This window comes from Melitaea cinxia, chromosome 2 (genome assembly GCF_905220565.1).
Source record: "Melitaea cinxia chromosome 2, ilMelCinx1.1, whole genome shotgun sequence".
Taxonomy (NCBI): domain Eukaryota; kingdom Metazoa; phylum Arthropoda; class Insecta; order Lepidoptera; family Nymphalidae; genus Melitaea; species Melitaea cinxia.
Window position 1 is genome coordinate 18,554,067 of NC_059395.1, and position 26,872 is coordinate 18,580,938.

Here is a 26,872-nt window from a genome sequence, read left to right on the forward strand (position 1 = left end):
CCAAGAGCTCTGGTCACCTTACTCACCACGGGAATACAACACTGCTCGAAAGCTGTGTTATTAAGCTGTGATCTTCTGTAAGGTCGAGGTACTACCCCAGTCGGGCTACTCCATATTTTGAGCAGGAATTTCTCTGCTGTGCCCTACCCCAGTTAGTCAAATCACAGTATTTATTATAATAAATCATTCAGCATATAACACAAGTATTTGTATACATTATTAAAGAACATGTTATACAAAAATCTGTACTTCCAGCTACACAAAATCACAAACAACCTATAAAATATAAGGTAAGACTCAAAAATTTCTTGTTCTAAAGTTCTCAATGACCCACTCAAACCAATCGTCCTTGTGCACAATGTACCAAACAACCGTAACGAAACTGCACTTTACTCCGTACGCAATAAGGCAAATTTATTTTAATATTTAACTTTTTCCACTGACAATAATGTATTTTTATTGACATTGTAAAATCTAAATTTTAGTTATTCTATTTTGAACTATTGTATACTTATGTCAATTTCCACATTTGTAATTATTTTCTTTATTTTGATATAATTAGATTTTTTTTGTATGACTTGTGTCTGGAGCAAAGTTCTGTAAGCTTGTATGGACAAATAATAAATAAATAACTAAATTTCACCAGTCGACGTCGTCGGGCAGGCCTCCGGGGTAGTCTCCGGTGAGACAGGCGGTGCAGTGGCCTCCCACCCCGTCGCTGGGCGCCACTTTCATGTTATAGTGAACTGCACTAACCAGACCCTCCACACTCAAGTATTCGAGACTGTCCGCGCCTGGAACAACGAGCAAAGTTAATTCTCTCAAGTGTTGGAGTGCCTTTGTGAGAGTTACAAGAGTTTTTAAGTATGGGATAAAAGGGGGGGAAAGAGAGGGAGTCTGTTACTTTATATCTATTGAAAGTATAGCGAAGTGGGGAAAAATTCGAGTGACGAATTAAAAAAAAAAAAAAAACAGTAAAATATTAAGACCTTAGTCATTACGATTGTATATAAGACGATGCTAATATTTGTCATTTTTTTTATTTTCCTATTTTCTAGTTAGTTGTTGATGTACAATAAAGTACTCATATTACTGTTTCATTAATTTGTTATATTTATTTGTTTTATGTACAGAAAGATATATTACTATCATTATATTGATGATTGAGACCCACCAACATGTTCAGCGAGCTTGAAGGAGTCCATCTTGTTAGCGATGAGCTCCTCACGAGTGGGGATGTTGATGCCCATGTAGCACGGATACTTGAGTGGCGGGGACGCTATCCTGATGTGGACCTGTACATAATAAACTTATACTTTAATAAAAAATGGATGACTATACAACCTACCAATCACTACGATATTCACACTATTCCTGATTCGGTGCAATGGCCACTTACTTTGTTGAGGAGAAAGTAGAGAATTTTTTTAGTTTGTCGGCTTTAAATTTTTTTTTTTTTTAGAATAGCTCATACATGGGTTCCATCAGTTAAGTTCAAATTTTATCAACAATAAATCTCACCTCCGCAGCCCCAGCATCTCTCAGCAACTTAATAATCGGCCCGATAGTGTTCCCCCGCACGATGGAGTCATCGATAAGCACTATCCTCTTCCCGCGTACGTTCTCGGAGAGCGCTCCGAACTTCTTGGCCACGCCTAGTTGCCTCAAGCGCGTCGACGGCTGGATGAACGTTCGGCCCACGTAGCGGTTCTTGCACAGCACCTCCATGAACGGTATACCTGACTGTCGGATGGACAACAGTGTTAATTAACATATTTTTATTTGTATGTTTGTTTATGTACATTTTAGCTTTCAAGTAAAAAACAAAGATGTTTATATAAGTGAGAGTGAAAATATATATATGACTTGATGATATGTTATCTAAAGTTGGTTCTCAGTTTGATAATATGAATATTATTAAAAAATATAAGTCGTTGTAATATGCTCAGTATATGCTGCCATACTTAGGTAAAAATAAGTAACCAGTTTTCACTGGTTTTGTAAAATTTTGACACCATTAAATTTCTTTTGTAATGACAACTATGTGTTTACACCGCGGTATCAACCGCTCTGGTGTAGTGGTGCCAGTAGTCACATAATACACACAAATATTTTTCTCCGAACCGAACAAAATAACCGAACAAAAACGGCTCTCCATTTATTAGTATAGATAGATGTAATCCACCAGTGGCAACTACATCCATACATAGCAATGAATGTAAATACAAAAAGGAACTTAAAACTAAATGCGCTGCCTTTTAAAGTGAATACAGCATGCATAATAATATCGAAGGCAAAATTAACAAAAATTCAATTCAACTGAAGCCAATGTATAATTTTTATATATAATTATTGTTAGTTTTACGTTGTTTACAAAACTAAATAAGTGATAAAAAATTATTATCCCTAAAAATGTAAGCTATAAATAAAGTAACATCAGATAGCAGCAAATAAACACGAAGTTATAAACATCAACCGAACAAAACACAAAACAAAAGATTTAGTGTTGATAGAGTATCACGTCGGCGTGTACGTGCGTGCGTGTGTGCGTGCGTGCGTGTGTGTGTGCGTGCGTGCGTGTGTGCGTGCGTGCGTATGTGCGTGTGTGCGTGCGTGCGTATGTGCGTGCGTGCGTGCGTGCGTGCGTGCGTGCGTGCGTGCGTGTGTGCGTGCATGCGTGCGTGCGAGTTGCGTGCGTGCGTGCATGCGTGCGTGCGTGCGTGCGTGTGTGTTTGCGTGCGTGTGTGCGTGCATGCGTGTGCGCGTACCTGGCGGGCGTACCCGTGCGCGGCGGCGGTGCCGGACTCGGGCACGGACGACACGATGTCGGCGTCCACGGGCGACTCGCGCGCCAGCATTCGGCCGCACTGCAGCCGCGCCGAGTACACCATCTGACCTGCGGGCGCACTGGCGTTACTATACGTTACGTGAAGCCGCTACTAGAAGAGGGCATCTAGAGGTTTAGAATAGAAAGATATTTTTGAAGTAAACCTTCTTTATGCACATTTATTAAAAAAAAAAAATTATATAGCATCCAGGGTGGATACAGGAGAAAAGCAAAAGAAACGAAATAAAACACATAGCATTTATAGGCATATACAAAAAGATAGATATAATTTTAGTTTTTAATTTTACAGAAGACAAAGAATCATCTGGTCTATATATTAATCATGCGAGAACAAGCAGCGAACACTGCACTGTACTATACAATCCTGATAAGAAAATATATGGTAGGGCACAGCAGGAATTTCCTGCTCAAAATATGGAGCAGCCCGACTGGGGAATTACAACAGTACATTTTACTTCGACCTTACAGAAGATCACAGCAAAATAATACTGTTTTCAAGCAGTATTGTGTTCCTGTTGGTGAGTAAGGTGACCAGAGCTCCTGGGGGGATTGGGGATTGGGTCGGCAACGCGCTTGCGATGTTTCTGATGTTGCAGGCGTCTATAAGCTACGGTAATCGCTTACCATCAGGTGAGCCGTACGTTTGTTTACCGACCTAGTGATATAAAAAAAAATATATATATATATATATATATACATATAACTGACCCTCAAAGATGCTGTCGGCTCTAGCGAAGTACACGTACTCGAAGATGCAGAAGGCCTGGTGCTTGCCGGCCGGCCGCTCCACCACGTCCACGGTGCGCACGCCGTGCCGCGACATCTCGATGATCTCGCCCGGCAGCACCTCGCGCACGTAGCGGGCGCCTGACACACACATTACACTCATTCTGCCGATAACATCCCACTGCTGGGCCCTCTTTCTCCATTTAGGAAAAGGATTGAGCCTAATCCACCACATTGCACCACTGCGGGCTGGGCTTTGTGACTACGTTATTATACGCTAATGCCAATTGCAGAATTAAGGTGAAGGCATTCTTAAAAGAGATTTCACACTTACACAAGTATAGATAAGAACCAAGTGCTAATTTTTAAAAGATATTCTTGAACATTTTTTGAGAAAGCAATAAAAATAGGACAAAAGTATAGAGTAATTAATATCTTGTAACATTGGGTCAGGTTGTAGGATTTCGTTACCGCCTGAACTTCGTTACTACGATTTTACTCTCTGTTCAATTGTTCCTCTGTTAATATTGGCAAAACATAAATTTCATTGAAAATAAGATATATTTGACACAAATGAGAAATATAAAGTTAAATTATTATTTTTGTGTCCGATTCGCACTTGGCCAACTTTTTCATGTGTCTTTTTTCCCTACAAGCGTTTAAAAACATATAAATTGCAAAGCTTTTATTCTCTATCTCCACTCATAAAACACGTAGCAATATTAATTACTTACATGACTGTATAATCCCACATGATAGCCAAAAAATTAAGTAAAATCATTACTATCCAAAACATTGGTACGACACAATTCATATATATGTAAATCAAGATGCAAAATTACAAATCTATTACAACTTTAACTTACGGCCTGTTTCACCTCAACTAGTAAACTGTAACATTTAATTCACAAATTTTGATTATTAAAAAATAATTGAGATATCAAGTGAAATTTAATTGTGAAATATATGTAATTAAAATCTTTAAACAGCAGAATGTCTTTACAATTTAGATAGCTTTATCTGGTGAAACTGGACCTAAGAATGAGAATACTGAATTACAAAATTAATCAAAATCTCAATACTTACCAATAGAAAGGAATCCACAGGATTCAGACGAAACAACCCAACCTTCAGCCTTGTCGTCCACTCCGTTCTTCGTACAACCATTCATGAGGACTGAAATAATGTTATTTTATAAAAAAAAATGACTTAAGGATACAGAATTTATAAGGAAAAGCCAAAAAAAGAATAAAATAATAAAATGCTTCAATAATTTTCATGCAAAGCGGTGTATTGTTACAGTTATTTTGGATAAATTTTAGATATACAATAACTATGAATGTAGCCCAGCGTGGTGACTATGGGCAAAACACATGAGTTCACGTTATTTTTGGCGTAAACTTGTGGAGGCCTATGTCCATCAGTGGACTGTATAGGCTGTAATGATGAACTATGAATGTAAAACATATTTTCAATCAAAATTTAAACCAAAATACATTTGTTAGTTATTGAATACGCCTGGCCATATTCAATAAGCGATTTTTTTTTTTTTATAATGTATTTCTTTTTCTTTGCGAATGCATGACTGTTACCCTATGTTAAAAGATGATATAGGTATTACATGCTATACCCCATATCCCCTATTTTGGGTAAAAAAAGATTGCATAATATGTATGTCTCACACATTATCATATCTAAATCAAAATTCAATGATGAATACAGATCTTAAAAATACTTAAATGCACCAAGAAAATCGACAAATTTTAGTGTATTTTTTTTTTTATTAGTAATAAATAATCATGCGGTTAAAATGGCAAAATGTTTCAACACTTGAAAGCTAAAATATCAAATCCACGCTTTAAACATCAGCAATTTTAGTAAACAAATGAAAAATGAAAATGAATGGATCATGCATTACCAGCCGCATGCTTCGATGAGGAAGATTTGTAGACATCTGTAAAAGTAGAATAAATGATAGAAAATTGTGTGAATATTATATGATGCCCAATATTAATTGCCAATTAACGTTATCCACAATTGGTGAAACGGGCCCTTTGTAATTTTCTAACGATTACTTTTTTTTCACTATGTGTATAACGCTATTTGACGAATGATGTTATCCAAGAGATAAAAGTTTTGATGTATTAGTATTTTATCATCGAATTCCACTGTACTTATGAGTTATTTCTATTTGCAAAAATGAACCTAAAAGCTGTCGTTATTTATAGAGGTGAAAGAGGTCCTAATCGCCTATTCTCTATCTCCTGCTGTTGAAATCTAATCGTAACTTACTTGTAGGATAAACTTTACCCACAACACGAAACACGAACACGAAAAAGAATGGAATTAATAAGTTCATATACGAGTTTGTTCTTTTCATGTTGTCTCTTTCGTAACACAAATATTGTATTTTTCGTTTGATGCCAATTTATATTACAACTAGCTGACTCAGTAAACGTTGTCTTGTCGCTAAACGCTATTTAAAAATAGGGGTTGATCGCAGTGTTGAAAATTTAGGTTTGTATGTATTTTTTAATGTTGTATCATAAATAAATAAAAAATAATTTATCTAAAAATGAAAAAAAAAATAGGGGTGGATTACCCTTAACATTTAGGGGGATGAAAAATAGATGTTGTTCGATTCTCAGACCTATCCAAAAATGTACACAAAATTTCATGAGAATCGGTCAAGCCGTTTCGGAGGAATTTAACTACAAACACCGCGACACGAGAATTTTTTATATTAGATTTTTTAGTATACAAAGTTTGATAATTTGTTAGCTTGTAAGGGATTTAATATGTTGATACCCGAATTTTTTTTTTCTTTACGTCGCGGTAACATTGTTATTTGTTACTAGATAATTGTATGTATGATGCATGCAGTAAGTTATTAAAAAAGGAAAAATTTAGTGAGTATTGTAATTGTGTTATTAGAATTTCTATTTAGGGTAATGACAGTTTGTGCGAATTGTGGGGGCTAGTAAGGGAATGACTATTTATAAGCAAATTGGTTTTAACACGTTAACTTTTAGTAAAAAGTATCATCTGCAGCATCAAAAAATATTTATTTTTTGTTTTCCTAGGATAATTTAAGTCAAGATCAAGAGTCAATATCGCCGTGCAAAAGGGGCTCCAACGTGTTTAATAAATTCGTGTAAAACTGAATTTACTACCTGATGACATACTTATACTTTATTCACCTCAGGGCTTTAATTACATTTAAAAAAAGCATTACCCTCTACGTTTTATTACGGTTAATAAAAATCCCTAAAACATATACTTAAATTATATAAATATAGATAATCAAAATAAAGTTACGTATTCAAGTTAACAAAAAAAAACCGTAAAAACGATTACAGTATCGCTGGCAGTATTAGTAAAAAATATAAGAAATACAATTAAGATAATAATACACACGTCATGATTAAATAACAATAACTCGCAAAGGTCAAGTTATAAAAAAACACGCCGGTTCAATAACATCGCCTCCGCAAGTACGTTTCCACATGTTTGCTTCGAATTATCTTCTCATCTTAACTAATAACAGCAATAAAAATACTTCAACTGACTAAGAAGCGGGAACTTATTTACAGTCTTTAATTTTTTAATTTAGAAATTTTGTATTTATACTGATTTATTTTTGTACTACCCACACATTAGGGAATTTTAAATATTTTTTTTTTATATCGATTCGATTTTTTATATAATATAAAAGAAATGTATTATATTTGGCCGTCAATTAATGTCGTCAATCAGTGGTGTTTTAGCAGGTTCCTGGGCGTTTCTTGGATATTTTCTTCGATTTAGAAATAGAGCATAATACACATGATATCTCATTACAGTATCACGTAATTTATGATTAATGGACGATTCCTTTTGGCAACTTTAAACGATTTTAATTTTTTTTTTTAGGTAAAAAAAAGTAATATTTGAATTTAAACTAAAATTAATATGAAACCAAAATATTTTTCGAACTATTTATCTAAAATTATTAACCTTTAAACATGTAGGTTTTGACCCAGAACAGCTTAATTTGTGTGACTATTCTAACTTGAATGATACCTACTTAAAATCATTTTCGGTGTTATAATTATACCAATTACTGAGCTGGCCACGAGTACCAAGGCAATGTGTTATAAAAATAATGTAATGAATTGTTAGTAAATAAAGAATATCCCAAAATACTTACAAGATGAACCCAACGGTAATATTTTGCCCAGACACAGCGGTCTGTTGCCGTATGGATCGCGCACGGCGTATATCTTATCTTTGAGCATTATTACTAGGGAATAACTTAGAGGAGCCAGTCTGGAAGAGATACATTCAATTATTAGTTATATTTCGTCATTTCACTCGCTTTGAGATAAGAAATTATGTCTTGGTCATTTCGAATAATAGAGCTTTCCATTGGAAATGGATTGATGATTTTTTTTTTTACAATACTACACAAATACGCATAATATTGTAAAGATTTTAAATCAATTTTGGTTGTAGTTACCTCTTATAATATGAGAATAGTTAAGGACCGGTCTCCGGACCGGAGTCTCAATCATACTATCTCTTATTTTAAAAAATCCAAAATAGAGATAGATTGATTATTAAGATTTACCATACTCTTATGGTCGATCCTAATTATTATCGACTGTGAGGCATTAAAAAATAAAATTGATCTTGTAAGGCGAAATACAGTAACAGGTATATTTGTAAGTTGTATAATTAAGAGCATATTTATAAGATGTATAATTGCCGTTGGCGCGTTGGCGCAGCGGTTACAGCCATGGATTGTACCTGTTGCGCTGGCGGTTGCGGGTTCGATCCCCGCACATGACAAACATTTTTATTGGCCATACAGGTGTTTGCCGTGGTCTCCTTGTGCACTCCTTGTGGGTCTCCCCACCGTGCCTCGGAGAGCACGTTAAGCTGTCGGTCCCGGTTGTTATCATGTACACCTGATAGCGATCGTTACTCATAGTAGGGAATATATCCGCCAACCCGCATTGGAGCAGCGTGATGGACTAAGCTCTGATCCTTCTCCTACATGGGGAAAGAGGCCTATGCCCAGTAGTGGAATATTACAGACTGAAACGTATAATTGCAAGATGTATAATTAAGAGTATTGTATAATTAGAAGGTTGTATAACGAAGTGACCTCATGAGATGGTTGATGCGCGCGGGCCAGTCGGGCCCGGCGGTCTCGCCCTCCGGCGGGTTGAGGCACAGCGCCTGCGTGATCAGCTCCGAGTCCGAGTGGGTGGACAGCCCCACGCCCCGGCCCAGCACCTGCGGACGGACGCTGCGTGACAATAGGCTCGTGTTGCGGGAAGCTTTGGAGTCTTTTTATTGAGGTCGGGCACAGCAGGAATTACCCTGCTCAAATCTGGAGCAGCCCGACTGGGGAAGTTCCTCGACCTTACAGAAGGGCATAGCTAAATACTACTCTCAAGTGTGTTCCTGTGATGGGTAAGGTGGTCGTGGTAAGTGTGGTCGGCAGCACGCTTGAGATGCTTTTGGTATTGTAAGCGTCTATAAGCTACGGTAATCGCTTACCATCATATGAGCCTTGCGCTTGTTTGCCGACCTAGTTTTATAAAAGATTCTATTTTATAGTATTCGCCAAGCAAATTTAGTGCAATAATATAAACATTTATTACGATAGAACTACGGAAAGATATAAAAGATCACAGTAACATGAAGATGTTTAACCGTAAAGTTAAGGAATTTGTACAATGTAACGAATTCTAACACTGGAGGCTATATTGCTAATTTGTTATTCGTTAACTGTAATTATCTAACTCTAAATTGACTTTTTGGATTGTTAAGAAAAGACGAAGACTTTTAAACATCTGAAGTAATTTATATAGGCTACACAAATGGTTATTATGTTTCAATATTTGCGTTTGTGTTTGTATCCAAACCTAAGATTCCCATTTTATTTGGGGATCTAGTGTTAAAAGACCTTATTTTAGATAAATTTGTGTGACAAACTCCTTACCATCTTTCGTAAACTGCTACAGTTAACGAGCTCGCCATTGTGTGCAACAGCCAGGGCTCCGTGCGCTGTATGAACCACGAAAGGTTGACAGTTCACCTCTTCTGACGCCGCTGATGTCGAATATCTAAACAAAATTATATTATTTGTATTACAATATTTTGGAATAATTTAAATAATATATTATAAATTGAACCCCAATAATTAGTTGGCCTTTGGCTAAGTTAAAGTGCAAAATTCTATTGTTATTTATTATGGAATTTAAATAAAACAGCGAAATTACGGAATAGCGCTCCATTTAGTTGGTTATATATATATATATATATATATATATATATACTAGCTGGTCCCGCGACTTCATCCGCGTGGAATTTAACAAAAAAGTTATTGTTCAGTTCGCAAAGTTATAAAATAAATAAATTTCTAAAATAAAAGTAGCCAAAGTTACTCTTTTTCATATCAGCTATCGGCCAATGAGTGCACCAGTTGATATTTCAAAATCCTAATTATATATGGCATATTATGATCTATCTGACATTTTTCAAAATAAGCGAAGTTTTTTTTTTAAGTATTTTGTGAGGTTCACTAAAAGGTGATCCCAAATTGAATTTAAGGACACTAAGACGGTCCTTACCTCGTGTGGCCAATCCCGAGGTTTCCCTTTAACTTCTTCATAGCTTCATCATTAAAAATATTATTGATAAGGCCCATGCCCTTGTGTGTGTTGAAGGTACGCGCGCTTTTGCCCTCCGATGTCACGATACCCGCTGACTCTTGACCTCTGAAGGGAAAAAAATGTATCATATATCCTTTGTTTAATAGTAGCACAAATTTATTGCTAAAATGATTGAGCAGAATACAAACATATTAATATAAAAGAGCCGATACGTGTCTTTCTAGATTGTTTTCATTTACGCATAATGTATTAATAGTAAAGAGCGTTATCAGGGATTTAAATAAATAGCGACAGGGCAACGAAAACAAATATATACTATAAAAAAATCTAATTTACTATTAAGCACAAGTCACGCATAAAAATCGCGGAAAACAACAGAGCCTGTGAATTTTAAGTGTCTTTAAAGAGAGGATAAGAGGTAAAGAGGACACTCTTTTTGATAAATATTTTCTAAATCCACTCAAATATCACTGAGACAATCGTAAGATACATAAAGATATAGTCTTGATATGTAAGACACGGGAAATATTTATTGAAACTAGTATTCGCCCATTGGTCAAAATTCGACCATAATTAATTTAAATTATAAGTTTGAACATTATTAAGGTTCTTTTGTCAAAGACTATACTTCTATAATAATAAACAAGATGATATACACATGTGTGTGTCAAATATATGGTTGTGTGTGTAGTGTTTTTTTTTTTCTACATTAATGTTTTTTTTTATGTTTAATTTTAAACAAATATTAGCATTCTGCACTCCTTCTCTATATAAACTATAAGTGTGCGAAGTTTCATACTCCTTTGTCGACTTTTATAAAAAGGGCTACAAAGTTTTTGCTTGTGATATAGGCTATATTTTATTGTTATTGAACAAAAAATTCAGTGTAAATAATAGTATATTAAATGAAGTCTTAAAACTTTACTATATATTTACATCACAAAAATAATTAACGCCCAACGAAGTGGGCACAAATCGACTACTATAATATATAGATACTTTAATGACACGAAGAAGAATAAGGGCGAACCGATATTTTCATCGATCTGGATTGAACCAGCAACAAAATAATCAAAAATCGTTAACAATATAGACATCCGTTTAGTGATAACACAAACAGTATCGAAGATAATTCCAAGCTCTTGACATAATAAATAAATAAATAAATAAATATTTACACAATACACACACGGTCGTCTGTTTCTAAAGTAAGCAACTTAATGCTTGTGTTAAAGGTAACAGCCGACTGGTATATAGCTACATATATTTTTTTTTCGATAAACATACTTATAAATAATACATATATAAATATATAAATAAATATTTATATTACACCCAGACTCGGGGTGGGAATCGAACCCACAACCCTCGGAGCAGAAAGCAGGGTCACTACAAACTGCGCCAACGGGCTAGTCAAAACTAAAAAAATAAAAAATATATATATATATTCCACTAAAATACTGCAAAAAATACTTTTAAATTTGACTTAAGACTTATCTGGTGAACTTCTAATTACCATATTTTTTTAAAAAATCGTTTTTTTTTCTGTTATACATCAACAACAAAATCAAAAGAACTTTATTCAAATAGGCTTCAAAAGCATCTACGAATAGTCATTTTACATAATATATTTTCTTTAATTGATAATTTTTGTTAAAGTAAAGCTACCACCAATTTCGAATGTAGATTCTGCAGAGAACAATCCGCAAAAAAACTCGGCAGTTACTCTTTTGAAAACAATACATAAACTGTGTTTTAGTACAAAATTAGTAATATCTTGACATACAGCGTCACTTATTTTAACAGGAAATAATACAAACAAAGAAATATCCAGTTTAGTGGAATCATTCGGAAGTTAGGGCCATACATATATTTTGGCAATTCATTTTTATTTATATAGAAAGATAGATTTACGAATTGGACCAAATGTACTTTTACGTAACTTTTGGTTAGTTTTCTTTTTCTAATGCTTGCGGGGACTCGGCTCTTAGGCAATCGACCGCAATACTGCGTTGCTTTGTTAGACTATCAAGTACCAATTATATTATACTCATTGCTTTAGTATCTACTGGTTCAATTACTGTTTGCTAAATAAGTTTAGTTATTTAGTTTTTAGCGAAGTCTATGTAAGATTAACTTCCAAGAAAAACTTTCAATCAATATATCACACGAAAAAATACTGTTTTCAAGCATTGTTGTGTTCCTGTGGTGAGTAAGGTGACCAGAACTCCTGGGAGGATTGGGTAAAGGGTCGGCGCTTGCGATGCTTCTGATGTTGCAAGCGTCTATAAGCTACGGTAATCGCTTATCATCACGTCGTCGCCGTACGTTTTGGCAGACCTAGTTGTATAAAAAAATATATGTAAGACGTATGAAACAATATAAAGAAAATAGTCATACCGATGCTGTAGTGCGACAAGTCCGAGGCATATAACCTGCGCTACGTCCACTTGGGTCGGCCATTCTCCTGTGCCGATCGCACCGAAAACGCCACATTCATGTGTTAAACCTGGAAGAAACAATTACAACAATTAAGTTTTTTATCGAGCAAGCGTAAAAAGATTATTTATACTGCCACTGATTCAGATTCCTACTCATTGTTCCTTTTTAAGAGATACAAAATAATACATTGTAGCTAAATTATATGTCCAGTCAAGTAAAAAAAAAAAAGGTTCGATGAGCCTGGTCAATTTGAGTGATTACATATATCGTGGTAACATAAACATATGGCAAGTGGCAACATAACATAATGTCGCTTCAATGAAAACCCGCGATAGCCTAGCTCAACTAAAAGCTTTTTTCAGCAAACCATCCTTCTAAAAACAATAGACAGACGACATATTTGTAAATAATTGTGTTTGCTCGCAAACGAAAAAAACCAACTTCAATTAAATAGACAAGTAATACAACGCACGTAGACGAAAAGTAAAGAAGTGAGAATCGAGTAAATGTGCGTTATCAAAGATTACTCAAAAATTAAGTAGTCATCAGATCTTGATTAAATTTAAATGGAGCTACATGACAGTCATCAACTTTCGATTAAAACAAAAGTTATACAGTAGAATATAATACAATGGTAGGTCGACGAAAAAATAGTCAAGTAAATACGCATTAGTAGATATAATTCAATAAGTATTTCTAAACTACGATCGCAATTAAATTTATTTGTGATCACCGGTAAAAAAATCACAATCAGCCAAAGTTAAAATTTTGAAAACATTTTGGGAGTTAATTATATTAACGGTTAATTATTTAGCACATACATATTTTGAAATATTATTAAAATTACCATATCGTTTATTTATCAAGTGATTATAGTTCTTATTTGTTTATTTGTTATAGTACATATGCAACATCGTAACAATTTTGTTATTTCTACAGAGAATAACATAATATAACAGATTACTTAAAAATAGCCCCCGTAACGCACTATATCAGAGATATCAAGCGTGTTTACAATAATACATAAACATTACACGAAAGTTTAAATCGAATTTATCGAAATGATGAAATACCGAGGGGTCATATGAAAGAAAAACACTAATAGTTTCAAGTGATAAGTGGGGCAATCTCGAGACACGATAACGACCATTTGTTTCCATCTCTATGTTATATTTAGCCGCTCGTTTGATAAGGGACATTGTGTTTGACACAGTTTTCGACGATTTTGGCTATCTGTTAAATGTCATCAAATCTTCGAAATGATTAAACATTTAAGTAAAAATAAAACGACACGATTGAGGACAATATTGGTGATTGGAACTTTTGGATAATCATTAGGAATTTTCTCGACTTGTCTTCTATAGATGAATTATATTTTAAAACATACCTGATTCTACTGCTCCCCGGCCGTACCTCTTGCTATGTATTTTGACTTCACTCTGTATTCTATCACACTCGCAGCTGTCACTCTGGCAATTGTTACTGTCCACGCTCAACCTCTCCGTGGACTCTGTGACTTCACCTCGTCCTTTTAGTTGACATGGCGATGGTCCTGCGGGACCGTCCATGTTTGTTCTGCATGAAAAAAAAATAGAATTCAAATTTTGCTAATAATATTTCCAACTAACTGATATATGTAAAGAAAACTGCTTTACGTGCTGCAGAAAAAAAATGTGAAAAAGACAGTAAAAAAAACTAGTACATGAACACTATATATACTAATGTTAGTAAGATGAAAAAATTGTTTATTTAAACGCGCCAATATCAGGAACTACTAGTTCAAATTGAAAAATTATTTTTATGTTATCATTTACCGAGAAAGGCTATGTCTATGACGAGAGAGGCTATATTTTTTCTCAAATTACCGCGCGTAAATCCCCGCACAGGCGGCACAGCTAGCAATTTATAACTGTACAACCCATTAACAATATTTAATTTCAAATCATTGTGACATTATAAAAATGCCGATGTGGTAACACAGGTCGTTAAATACATAATAATGCAAATATCATTAAAATTACTAATTACATATAAAATTACAAAATCTTACTTGTAGTTAAAGTTATTTTAAGCTATATAAAAATTACATGAACAGTACAGTTTTAAAATAAATATGTTCACATCTCTGTTCTATTGATTTTAAGCTTTCCACTACCAATATCCGCAGAAAGAAATTCAAAAGAAAATAAAACAATTAATAATTATATTTAGAATCTAAAAGCACTATTCTATGAAGTCCTTTATTAACACTTTTATTAACTTCAGGCAAAGAAGCTGTTAACAACAACCTTTCCACAAGATTATACTAAACACAAATGAACTACGAATCAAATATCAATTATATTAAAGTGATAAAATGGGGAACTTTTATTGCTGTCTTGTGACGTATAAAAATATAACCACAATAACGATGTGAATCGTTAGTTTGATTTTAACGAAACTAACGATGTAATTACGTTGCGAAGGTCATCAAAACATTACACGAAACTAGACCACATACAGCAGTCAAGTCTTTTGATTAGAGGTCGATTCTGGTTGATTTTTACGAAGTATATGTAATAATATCTCTAGATTATTCTAACAACATTTTGTTATTACTAAACAGTTCATATATTTACTTCCGACGATCATACTCATTACTTAAAATTAGTAGAGTATAATTCAATTTTTTTATACGACCGGGCTGACTAACAAACATAAGGCCCACCACGGTAAACGGTTACCGACCCTACTTCTGACCGTATCGGGAGCTCTGGCCACCTCACTCGCCACAAAAACACAACATTATTTAAGAGCAATATCATTTACCTTTGACCTTCTGTAAGTAAGGTTCAGGTATTTCCCAGTCTGCTTCTAAGGTCAGATTTTAAGCAAGATATTAACTGCTGTGCCCTACCACAATTAAACTACTAATAGGTACTTATTATAAAAAAGCAAAAGTTTGCGTGTTTGTTAATAGAGATAAATCTTTGAACCTACATCGATTTTGAAAATTCTTTCAGCAGTGGAAGGGTACATTATTCCTGAGTTAGGCCATATATTATTTCCGTCATAATTATGTACCAGCCAAAGAAATTACGTTTGTAAAACCAGTCGGAAGAAAGTATACTCAATTTGTAGCCTCACAAGCGAAGCATGCTTCCAGTAAAGTATTGAAAGTGAGCACTTTCTACAAGTTAAAAAAATATTTCGAGACCAATTAATCGACTCGTAGCTTTAAACAATGTGGTGTACGAAGATATGATTTACGAGTTTTTGATTTATTTTCCATTAATGACATAATAAAAATAATTTATTGATCGTTATAACTTTTATCGTGGTAATGTTTTGTATTTATTGTTACAAGAAAAATAAAATTAACAATCAAGCATACATTTTACTTATCTTAACGACTGTAATTGTACCAATACAGCCTACTTACTTCATACGCTGACGTCAACATAACATTTTGATATTAAGCTTAAGGGTCTGTTTCACCGGTTATATATAATAGGGATAACGCTATTTAACAGACGACGATATCCAACGAATAACAGTTATATTATTCTTATTATTATATATTATTCTTTTTCACCATCGAATTCCACTATATTTGTGAGAAGTTTCTACTCGCAATTGTAAATCTAAAAGTTATAGTTCTGAATAGAGGCAAAAGAGGTCCTAATGGCCTCTACCTCCTGCTGTTAAAGCCTAATCGTAACTATGTGCAGAATAACCCTTATCCAGAAAGGGTGAAATGAGGACTCTGTTTTAAAGTTGACTAATCGTAAGATAGTTAGAGTATTAATATAATTCATCATCAACATCATCATTTCAGCCTATTGCAGTCCACTGCTGGACATAGGCTTCCACAAGTTCGCGCCAAAAATGGCGGGTTGGAGACCGCAGGCTTTATAATATTATGGTATATTAAATAGACTATTTAATGTAATATTATATAATTTAATATTACATATATTTTTTTATGGTATAGATAATATAATTATCTATAATTATATATACACAAGTTAACAAAAATAAGCGCAACTGGAAGTGCCATATTTTATGTTTCATTATACTATAACAAAATTAATACTCCTATTTATTTTTTATTTATTTTACATTGAAAACGTATTAATTGTTTTGCTTTATTATATGTATATAATTTTAGTAAATTTTATTTAGTATATTTTTTTTATGTTATTATTATTATCCTTTTTACTTGCCAAATTCCATAACCCGTAGTTTAGTTTCAATTTAATTACCTTCATGTAGTTTAATTTTTTAATTAGATATTTTTATGAAATTTAAATAATTATCACCATTTATTTGTCATAACTAATATCGGATTAAATATAAACCATTGTGAATAATTACTAGACCTTGCTACAGTATTTACTACATCTACATAATTGCCAGACCCGCATTTTACCTACTTACTCTCTACCTAGATAACATTTATGTCCATATCTAGTGTTACCTATCTGTACCAGAGACTTGTAAATTATAAGAATGACTTAATTTATTTTATTTATAATTATTACATAGCTGATATTTACGTAAAATATTTTTTCATTTTCATTTTCTATTCATTAAAGGCAGTTATTAAAAAGTAAAAGCCATTAATTGACGTTTTTGGACGAAGATCACTTCTACCTAACAATATTTAGTAGAAATTAGATCATATTAACGTGAATTTTGGATGTTTAACTTTGAAATAGGTTTAAATATTAATAATAAGATATAATTATTATTATGTTTATTTGTTTACATTATTATGTTTGAAATATCTTCGGGAAAACAGATGAAATATTAATAAATTTTATTCAGGTAAGTGCACATTTTATTGATGTTACACTGCATGTATGATGTTTTAGGCCGGCAAAGCACCTGCAACTTCTCTTATGTTGCAGATGTCCATGGGCGACGGTAGCCGTTTAACATCAGATGGGTTCGTCTGCTCATTTGCCCCCATTCTTATTATAAATAAAAAAAAATCTTCTTTTGGTGCGTTAGGGAAAAATGATGGGAGTAGATATTTAGGATGCGCGCGCACGCCGCGCCGGCACAAAAAACCGACATCGACACCCTGAAGTTGGCTAGTCAACGAAGAACTTAGCAACGAAAGTTAGCTAGCCAATGAAGTATAACTTCTTACGTGCTTACATAAGTACACACACTTTATTTATTATTGTCAAACTAATTTTGTAAACACTTTGACCAAACGTTATGAATGAAAATACATAACAACTATTACGCATATATCGACATTAAAGCGAAGATGAAAGGATAAAGGAAAAATAATATATTTTCACAAAAACAAATACCATAACACATTGACTATTGACTCATATCTTACAAGCGATCATGACGAAATTTTTTTAACAATAATGTACATACTACTATCACTATACAATACATATACATTATATAACGCAATAACATACACCAGTCTGTGAAGTTCTTGCAATCCTCACATGTATATCGTGTACCGCAGGGGGTCAGTTATCTCATGACATTACGAGTATATTTCCACAACAGCATCAGTATAAACAAATAACGACGAAATGACGATAAACTCTAGATTCTACGGACGTAATGACATAAATATCTTTCGTTAAGTCATTTCATCCGCAGCAATTAAGTTCATCAATTGTCACGATAAAACTTGTATACAATTTGTTTTGTTATTATCTTATTGAGATGTTTACTTCAATTTGAAGAGTTAAACATAATGGAAAAATAGTAAGCAGGAAGTTATCTTTTAGTTTTATTCCAGTAGAGTTAATATCGTTCGAGAACACGTTAAGCCGTCAGTCCCGGTCGTTATCATAAATACCTGATAGCGATCGTTACTTACAGTGGAGCAGCGTGGTGGATTAAGCTCCAACCCTTCTCCTGCATGGGGCAAGAGGCCTATACCAGCAATGGGATATAACAGGATGAAGCGTAAACAGTTAAAAATAAGCGATTTTGAAACCTGTCAAAATATCGCCTTATACTTTATTTTTTAGAAATTCCTAACTAATCTCGCTTTGTGGCTACGGTAGTAAAGAATATAGCCAATCCCTCTCTTCCCGTGCGTGTCGTAAAAGGCGACTAAGGGATAACATAGTTCCACTACCACCTTGGCACTTAAAAAGCCGACCGATGGCGGGATAACCATCCAACTGCTGGCTTTGAAATACACAGGCCGAAGACGGGCAGCAGCGTCTTCGGTGCGGTAAATCCAGCCCTGCGGTCACCAACCCGCCTGCCTAGCGTGGTGACTATGGGCAATGAACTCATGTGATTTCACGCCATTTTTGGCGTGAATTTGTGGAGGCCTATGTCCAGCAATGGATTGTGATGGATCGGAGTTCCAAGGTGGTAGTGCAACTGTGTTATCTCTTAGTCGCCTCTTACGACACCCACGGGAAGAGATAGGGTGGCTATATTCTTCATTGCCGTAACCACACAGCATTTGATCAACAAATACTTAAATAAAATTTAAGTTTCTGTTATTAATAACACTCATATTTCTAATAAAACATGTTTTCAAAGAGTTTTATTGTTGTTTTCTGATTTTTCGTTCCAACTGATATCCGAAATGGCTAGAACTTGGATGCGACTTTTGTCGACAGATGTATCTTTAGTAGCTACTTTACTTAAATTTTGAATAATTTTAATAGTAAGCACCTTTCCACAAAAACTGTCTACTTATATGATTTTAGCAGGTAAAGATTTATGCAAAAAAAATACCCCCTCAACTACTGGAAAAATATTTTTGCCATTCAATGCAGTAAACGTCATTAAGCTTCATTGTACAGACCTATTGACACGCCACGGAATATAGGCCAATAACACAGACCAGGCTAACTGATAAACACCTTATTGTTGTTTACGTACGATCTAGCACAAATTGTTTTTCATATTGCCTCATTGCATCATGTGATCCGTTAAAATGTTTATAACAATCTCTAACTATCAGATGTTCATAAATATTATTCGTTAGAGATACTCGCTATCTACTTTCCGGTCCGAATCTAGGAGGAAGCGCTTTGGGCGGACGTTTTAGACAGAGGCTGTCAAATTCTTTATTAGCCTTTAGCTTAGCACTTTTTAAGCTTAGCATCAGTAAGACAAATTCAAAAGTTAGTAGCTAATGGTTTTTTTTGTGTCTGTAGGTTTTGGCTGTAACGGCCTTAATAGCGTCACCCAGGAGGAAAGTAGGGAGTACTCAACGGTCAGTAGACCGTGCTAAGTTCGTCTCCTGGCGAGATTGCATCTCGACTAATCGTGGCTTAAGAAGTAAATACATGTAATAAAAATGTAACGGATCGCTGTCTGTACATGGAAGATATATGAGAATAAATATTACTGGGACCTTTATGAACGCACCGCAACGAAAATAGCGCCCAAAACAATGATTATAAGAATTTTAATGTTTGTCTGTGCGTTTGTAAACGCTAATTCGAGAAACGGCTTACCCGATTTAGATGTGGTTTTAACTTATATATTATGGTAAGCTTCACTTAACATTTAGTGTTTGTTTTAGGTCAATCGGTTCATAAATAAGAAAGTTATGCCAATTTAAAGAATCACGTTGAACGTGTAAATACCCAAAACGTAGACGAAGTCGTGGGCACAGCTAGTCTATACTAATATTATAAAGCGGAAAGATTTGATTGTTTGTTAGCATTAAATAGACTCCAAAACTAGTGAATCGATTTGAAAAATTCTTTCACTGTTGGGAAGCTATATTATCTGCGGGTGACATAGACTATATTATATTTTCAAAAAAATTAGGGAAAAAATTATTTTAAAATTTTTGTTAAATACCTGTGCGAAGCCGGGGCGGGATGCTAGTAAGTAATAAATTTGAATGGTTCTTATTATTCCGGAGACAAAAATATAAACCATCAGATTTTTACTACAAATGTAAGCCATAACATTCTTTTTACAATTTATTAAGCATTGAAGAAAGCGGCTGCTACTATCAAGTTTCTTCGAATAAAAATTAAATTCGGAACTGTCGATTATCCAGATAACGTCAGAAAAAGTACGCATACTAGGTAATCTATTATTTTCTACAATTTTAGAACTCGTCGTCAAAAACTGGTGGAGATTAAAAAGCTCTAAACGCTGCGAGCCACATTCGAATATAACTCGAAAAAGCGTGACATATTCTAAAGGGTATTGATTACGGGACGAAAATCTATGACCAATGTGATCAAGCGTGGTATTTTCGAAGTACCCTCCTCCCTCCCCTGAACGGATTACGTAGTATGGGTACGTTCCCTAACACAGATACGGTCATCTGGACCGCCTACCGCAAGAAAATACCTCACATTGTTTGCCTTATGTAATTTTGTTGGGTATAGTGTGACATAAAGTAATATTAATCTTATTTTTGTCCACTTTCTCTTCCTGATTATTTACGTTTAACCGGATTTTTAACTACCCCGATGACTGGAGATAGCAATTATTCCAGTTTAAGGTGGTCTTTATGGAATTAACTTTATAGCAAACAAAAATAAATATATATATTTTGTTAAAATTTTCAAAATAAGATTCTTCCTTTAAACAAAATACTTGATAGCTAAGCAGTTAGTCAAACTTTACACGTTTGCTCAAGCGTTGATAGTAAAGGCTGTATTGTTTGAAATGTTTCTTCGTGTTTGATGAAAAAAAAAAAAATTTGTCCGCGAAAGTCTGACTCATCATTTTATAAAGGCTGAAAGTTTGTCAGCACATGTTCCCAACATACGTAGAAGCAATAGCCAAATATAAAGTTTGACTCATAGTGGCTTTGACACACACCAGGTGGCAAAGGCATGCAAAATGCCAACTAGCTTTCGTCATTTCATAAGGATAATTCTATTACTGAAAGGCAAAGTGTACTGGACGACGTCTGTTCTTTTAACCCAAACATATCTGCTTATATTAATTAATGTAAAAGGTTTACCACAGTAAAAAGCCGAAAAGATCCGTATTAATTTTAGTACAATGCCCTTTAAGAAATATCTTCTCCATTGACGAAGAGACAGTCCGACAGGTGCATCGAGTTGAGCGGTTCCACTTCAAACGGTAGTGGTTAAGAAAACTCCAAAATGGACCTTCGGACAGTATTTTCGTGATTTAAATAAATAGATCATAGTATTAGAAAAGAAGAGTAAAAATCCTTAAACGTCTAGTTAGGTCCTAAATGTATCTTATAAATCGGCTAGCGACCCGCCACGGCGCCAGATGCAATGCTAATACTATCAACAACCAAAGATACGTTAGAAACCTCTAAAATTATCAGTGTTCCTCTACCATATTATGCATGTATTATACATATAAACCTTCCACTTGAATCACTGTATCTATTTAAAAAAAAAAAACCGCATTAAAATCCGTTGTCTAGTTTTAAAGATCTAAGCATAATCGTACATACGTAGGGACAGACAGCGGGAAGGGACTTTGTTTTATACTATGTTAAAAAGAATGAATTTGCTTATTCTATATGTATTACGAGTATACTACGTGCAAATAATGATTTTATATCGACTAGTGTCAATTCGCAATCACCTAGGTGATTATTTAATATGTTGTAAAATATTACCAGTTTTAAATTTGCATATGATTTGTTACTGTGTAATACCTACTTTATTATATACTTGATTGAGATAGGTGTAGGTTGAATGACCTAAATTGAATGTCGCCTACGTTTGTGTTACGTTTAATCTAATTACGCTATTTTCACGCGAAAAATTTTAGATCCCGAGATATAAAGTGTATCGCAAGTAAGTTTGAATTCATTTTAACCGACTTCCAAAAAAGGAGGAGGTTCTCAATTCGACTGTATTTCTTTTTATGTATGTGACTTTAGAACTTTTGATTGGGTGGACAGATTTCGACAAAAAAATTTTTAATCGAAAGATGGTGTGTGTCATTTGGTCCCACTTAAATTTATTTGAGATCTAACAACTACTTTTCGAGTTAGATATATCTAATAATGCGTTTTTACTTGACGCTTTTTTCGTCGACCTACGTTGTATTATACCACATAACTTTATACTGGATGTACCGATTTTGATAATTCATTTTTTTTTTTTTTTGTTAGAAAGGAGATATCCCTTGTTTGGTACCATGATAAGGAAACCAGGATTTGATGGTGGGATCCCAGAGAAATCGAGACAAACTCTCGAAAATCCGCGAAAATTAAATTTAAATATTATATAAACAAATTTAATTGGCTAAAAGCACCGACACGGTAAGTCGGAGGTGCAGGTTTGATCCCCGCTGGAACGGTCGATTTTTGATATGATATTAAAAATGTTTGGAATTTCCTAATGTGTGGGTAACACAAAAATAAATCGTACGAATTATATAATATTTAATAAAAATAAGTAGGTTGTGAATACATTTTAATATCCTTAATGGAGTAATTTTTAGAATATGAAATGTTTTATACTTCAAATGGCTAATAAGTCGTAGGATCGAAGCATATATGAATATCAACAATCTGCGAAGTGTGAAATTTCTATGAAACCGAGGGGGTGGGGGAATTGCGGCAAGTTTTTATCTATAGTCAACCAAAACCATTTAAAATCATAGCTCCGATCATTACTTGAAATATTTTAAATACATATCTTATCTATTTTAATGATTCTAATGACTAAGTCACTTAAAATAATTTAACGATGTTACTAATTAATAGCACATTTATTTCAATTTAATGCTTGGAGTAGATTGAGTTGACTGTAAGAATAACGATGTGCTTTTGTCTAAGCTCTAAATGTAAATAAATAAATAATAAGCATCCTAATCACTAATTTAGAGGAGCAGGATAAAAGTTAATTTGGTCTAGTTTAGAATGTCCAGAAATAGATGAAGGAGCACAACCGCTTAAGTGCAAGAAGTATATCGCACGGCAACAATTTTACATAAGCAAGACGTTATAGTTAATGTCAAGAAAAAAAATCCGTTGTGGTGAAGCTCAGAAAAGACAAATTTTAGAATTTTAAGTTTACGTTAAAATTTATATTGGCTATACAAATTATAGATTTCTATGATAATCCCAAACTAATTTCAGTCTCTTTTATAATTTCTTTTTTGTTTATTTTATTTTATTTTTTTTTTTTTTTTGTATAATAAAAACAACATATTTGTTTTATAATTAATCAACAAAAACACCCCACACTACCACTAGGATCACAATACACGAGCAATTCCGCCCAGACCACGCCAAATGTACAATATGTGCCATTTGCGGGGATCCAACTCGCGGTCGCCAACCAAACAATCGTAAACCATGTGTGGCCGCTGCGCCAACGCCTCGTTAATGTTTCAAAAAAAATCTAAAAATTTGTATGTGTTTGTATAGTTAAAGAGACGACGCGACAAAGTGCAAAGGATGAAAATCGTAGGTGCGTTGCTAGGTAGGACCGACACTGGATCGGATCGAGAGGCATGGACAAGAAAAAAAATTTAAGATAAATATTAGCTATATTTTTACCGAAATTAAGAGATCCAAATTAAATCTTTTTACAAAATGCGAAATGATTGTTATTAACATTGCTATTATTTAACAAAAAAAAAAAAAAAACCTAAAAAGGGTAAGAAATAAAAGAGTAATGTGATATTTTTGTTACTACTGTATATTAAATTAGAGGTGGCAAACCAAATTAGAACACAATTTAGAAAACAGATTAATTGATTCACATCTGCTATGACATCTCAGCAAGTGAATATATAAAAACAACACATTTGTTATAGTAAAATTTAAATAATTTAACACTCCTTTCAGTTCACCATTTTAATGGAAACAACTTCCATAGCTCAATTAGGTTTAAACGAATTTCCTAATAAACAAAAACACTTGTTTTTTCTTTATCATAAAGTACTCTATTGCTATACCAGAAAGAAAATACCTAGCAGTGTAAAATCATTGCAGTACGCATATCCTATTTTTTTTTTTTTTTTTTTTTTTTTTGATATTGAAGCAATGGGTCTATTAGTGCATTTGTGTAGAAAAACCGTCTTGTTTTTAACTAACCATGTTTATAAAGCAGTAATGATTATCACAACTTAGCTACTAGTCTACTTTATTTATAACTTTTCTAATGGCTTGTAGGTTTTTGTTAAATAATAAATTTAAAAAAATGCTTATTGAATTAAAAATATTCAGAAATTGTAATGATTATTTAATCAAAGACAAGACAATGTCTGTCAGGTCAGAAACTATGTAATAATATGATCTTTAAAAAAATTATCTTAAAATGTAAGCCATAGATGTACTAACATGTCAAATAAGGTTAAAGATTAATTATCTTGTTACATTTTAATATAAAATAGACAATAAAAATCATTCTTAATTGGAATATGATACTGATAATTTAAATCGAGAAATAAAATAAATATTTATTCCTTACTAATAAAAAAATTAAAAAATTATTTTCAACACGCTAATATGAAATTTGAATCGATATAATGAAAGATAATAAATATTTTATACTGATTATTGTGTTGTGTATCCATTGCATAAAAAATGATATGTGTACATACTAAGCAATAACTTAGCTGTTTTAATTTTCAAATATTTCAAAAATAAATTATTAAACATCGAACAATAAAAGAAAAACAAAGACATTCTTATAATATTTTAAGATACTTCTAAAATCACTAAGTTGAGCTATGTCAAACAACACAACTAAAGCAGAATAGATATTACTCGGTTATAGATTATTTCTGTATGTACCATCAAGTTAAAAATTTATAGACACTAAAATTGTACTTAATTAACACTGGACATAAGTTTTTATGATGTATTTGATTTCAGCTTGTTATAAAAAAAAGAAGAGCTTTGTTGTGATCTGTGGCAAATGGTGTAGGTATTTTATATTTAGATAGGTACTATGTGTGTTATGGGCACTGTAATACTGTTAATTTACCCAAATAAAGAGAAAACGAATAGCATGATGAATATATTTAAATAGAAGTATCTTTTGTCTATATATTATTATACTTATCTAAAAATAATTTAAGAGTTTCCTTAAATTCCATTAGTTTATGAATGGGCAAATAGTTAATTATGTGATTAAGATACACTTCTCGTAAGTTCAGTAAGGTATTTATAATATGAATGTACATGTTATTTTATACTTAAAAAATTATATAATATACAATAAACTATTGAATAATTTTAAAGTCAAGAATGTTAACCAAGAATTTCAGTAAAAATAATAAATAATGACTGAAAGAGCGCTAAATTGTGGGATTATATTAATAAATAAACATATTATAAGATTTATTGAACAACGCCTCAAAAGATCATTCACAAATTAATTGGTGAGTCTGCGCAGAAAAACGACCATGTGGATTTTGTAGTCAATCAACGATAGCAAACCGTAACAATAAAATACCACGCCAATATTTCTAGAGTTTATCATATAACCAAGATATCCAATTTTGGAACCTAATTATTTACCTTTTATTACTCTAACCTGTATGTAACAGCTGACTTTTAAAAGGTATAAATATAGTAAAATTAAGATTCAACGTACCTTTGTGATAAAACTATACACAATTAGAACAAACTGAGTTATTATTAAAAAAAAACACCGATCTTGACGGAGCGTATTGGAGCGACAAGTATCAAGAAATAATTGAATGTCTATACATTATTTGAATTTGAATTAAAAGTAAACTGTGCGTGCGACTGAGCAAGCGATTTGAGCGACTGAAACAGACACATACATAGTGCGATCGGAATGCTTTAAGAGTTGTATAAATTTTATTTTATTTCTTTTTTCTAACATTTATCATTATTCATTATATCTAATTTGTCGTAATAGTATATTATGGGGTCGCTTATATTAGATGTATTAGTATAATTATTATATGTATTAATAACATCATTGTTATCACTTGTCATATCCCAATAATAGCTTACGATGTTATATCTATTTATTAGAATTAAAAAATACCTTATCTTAATTACTTATCTTACACTTTGTATTAATTTTATATAATTAAATTGGTCCTAGAAACTCGTTAGTTTAGCAATAAGGCCACTACTTGTACATCTATTTTTCTGTTAATATGTAAATTGTTTTTGGTGTAGTAGTAGTTTATAAGAAAGCGTATAAATAAGTAAATTAATTTATAATTTCTTTACACAATTGTACACAATTCAAATAAATTTTAATATAATCAAAGATCAAGACTTCGCGTACTCACTAAAATA

At 33.1% G+C, this 26,872-nt stretch overlaps 1 protein-coding gene across 1 annotated transcript; it reads right to left on the reverse strand.

Moving 5' to 3' along the window:
- Positions 1 to 440: 440 nt before the first annotated feature.
- Positions 441 to 26,288, reverse strand: LOC123666247 (amidophosphoribosyltransferase-like). Its single transcript, XM_045600425.1, has 14 exons — positions 26,190 to 26,288; positions 14,069 to 14,256; positions 12,640 to 12,748; positions 10,198 to 10,344; positions 9,567 to 9,690; positions 8,724 to 8,854; positions 7,764 to 7,882; positions 5,493 to 5,528; positions 4,661 to 4,750; positions 3,557 to 3,715; positions 2,769 to 2,896; positions 1,522 to 1,743; positions 1,175 to 1,295; positions 441 to 794 (listed from the first exon to the last, which is right to left on the reverse strand). The coding sequence occupies exons 2-14, from the start codon at positions 14,247 to 14,249 to the stop codon at positions 640 to 642; spliced, it is 1,722 nt and encodes a 573-aa protein (XP_045456381.1). The 5' UTR covers positions 14,250 to 14,256; positions 26,190 to 26,288; the 3' UTR covers positions 441 to 639.
- Between the last annotated feature and the right edge of the window lie 584 nt (positions 26,289 to 26,872).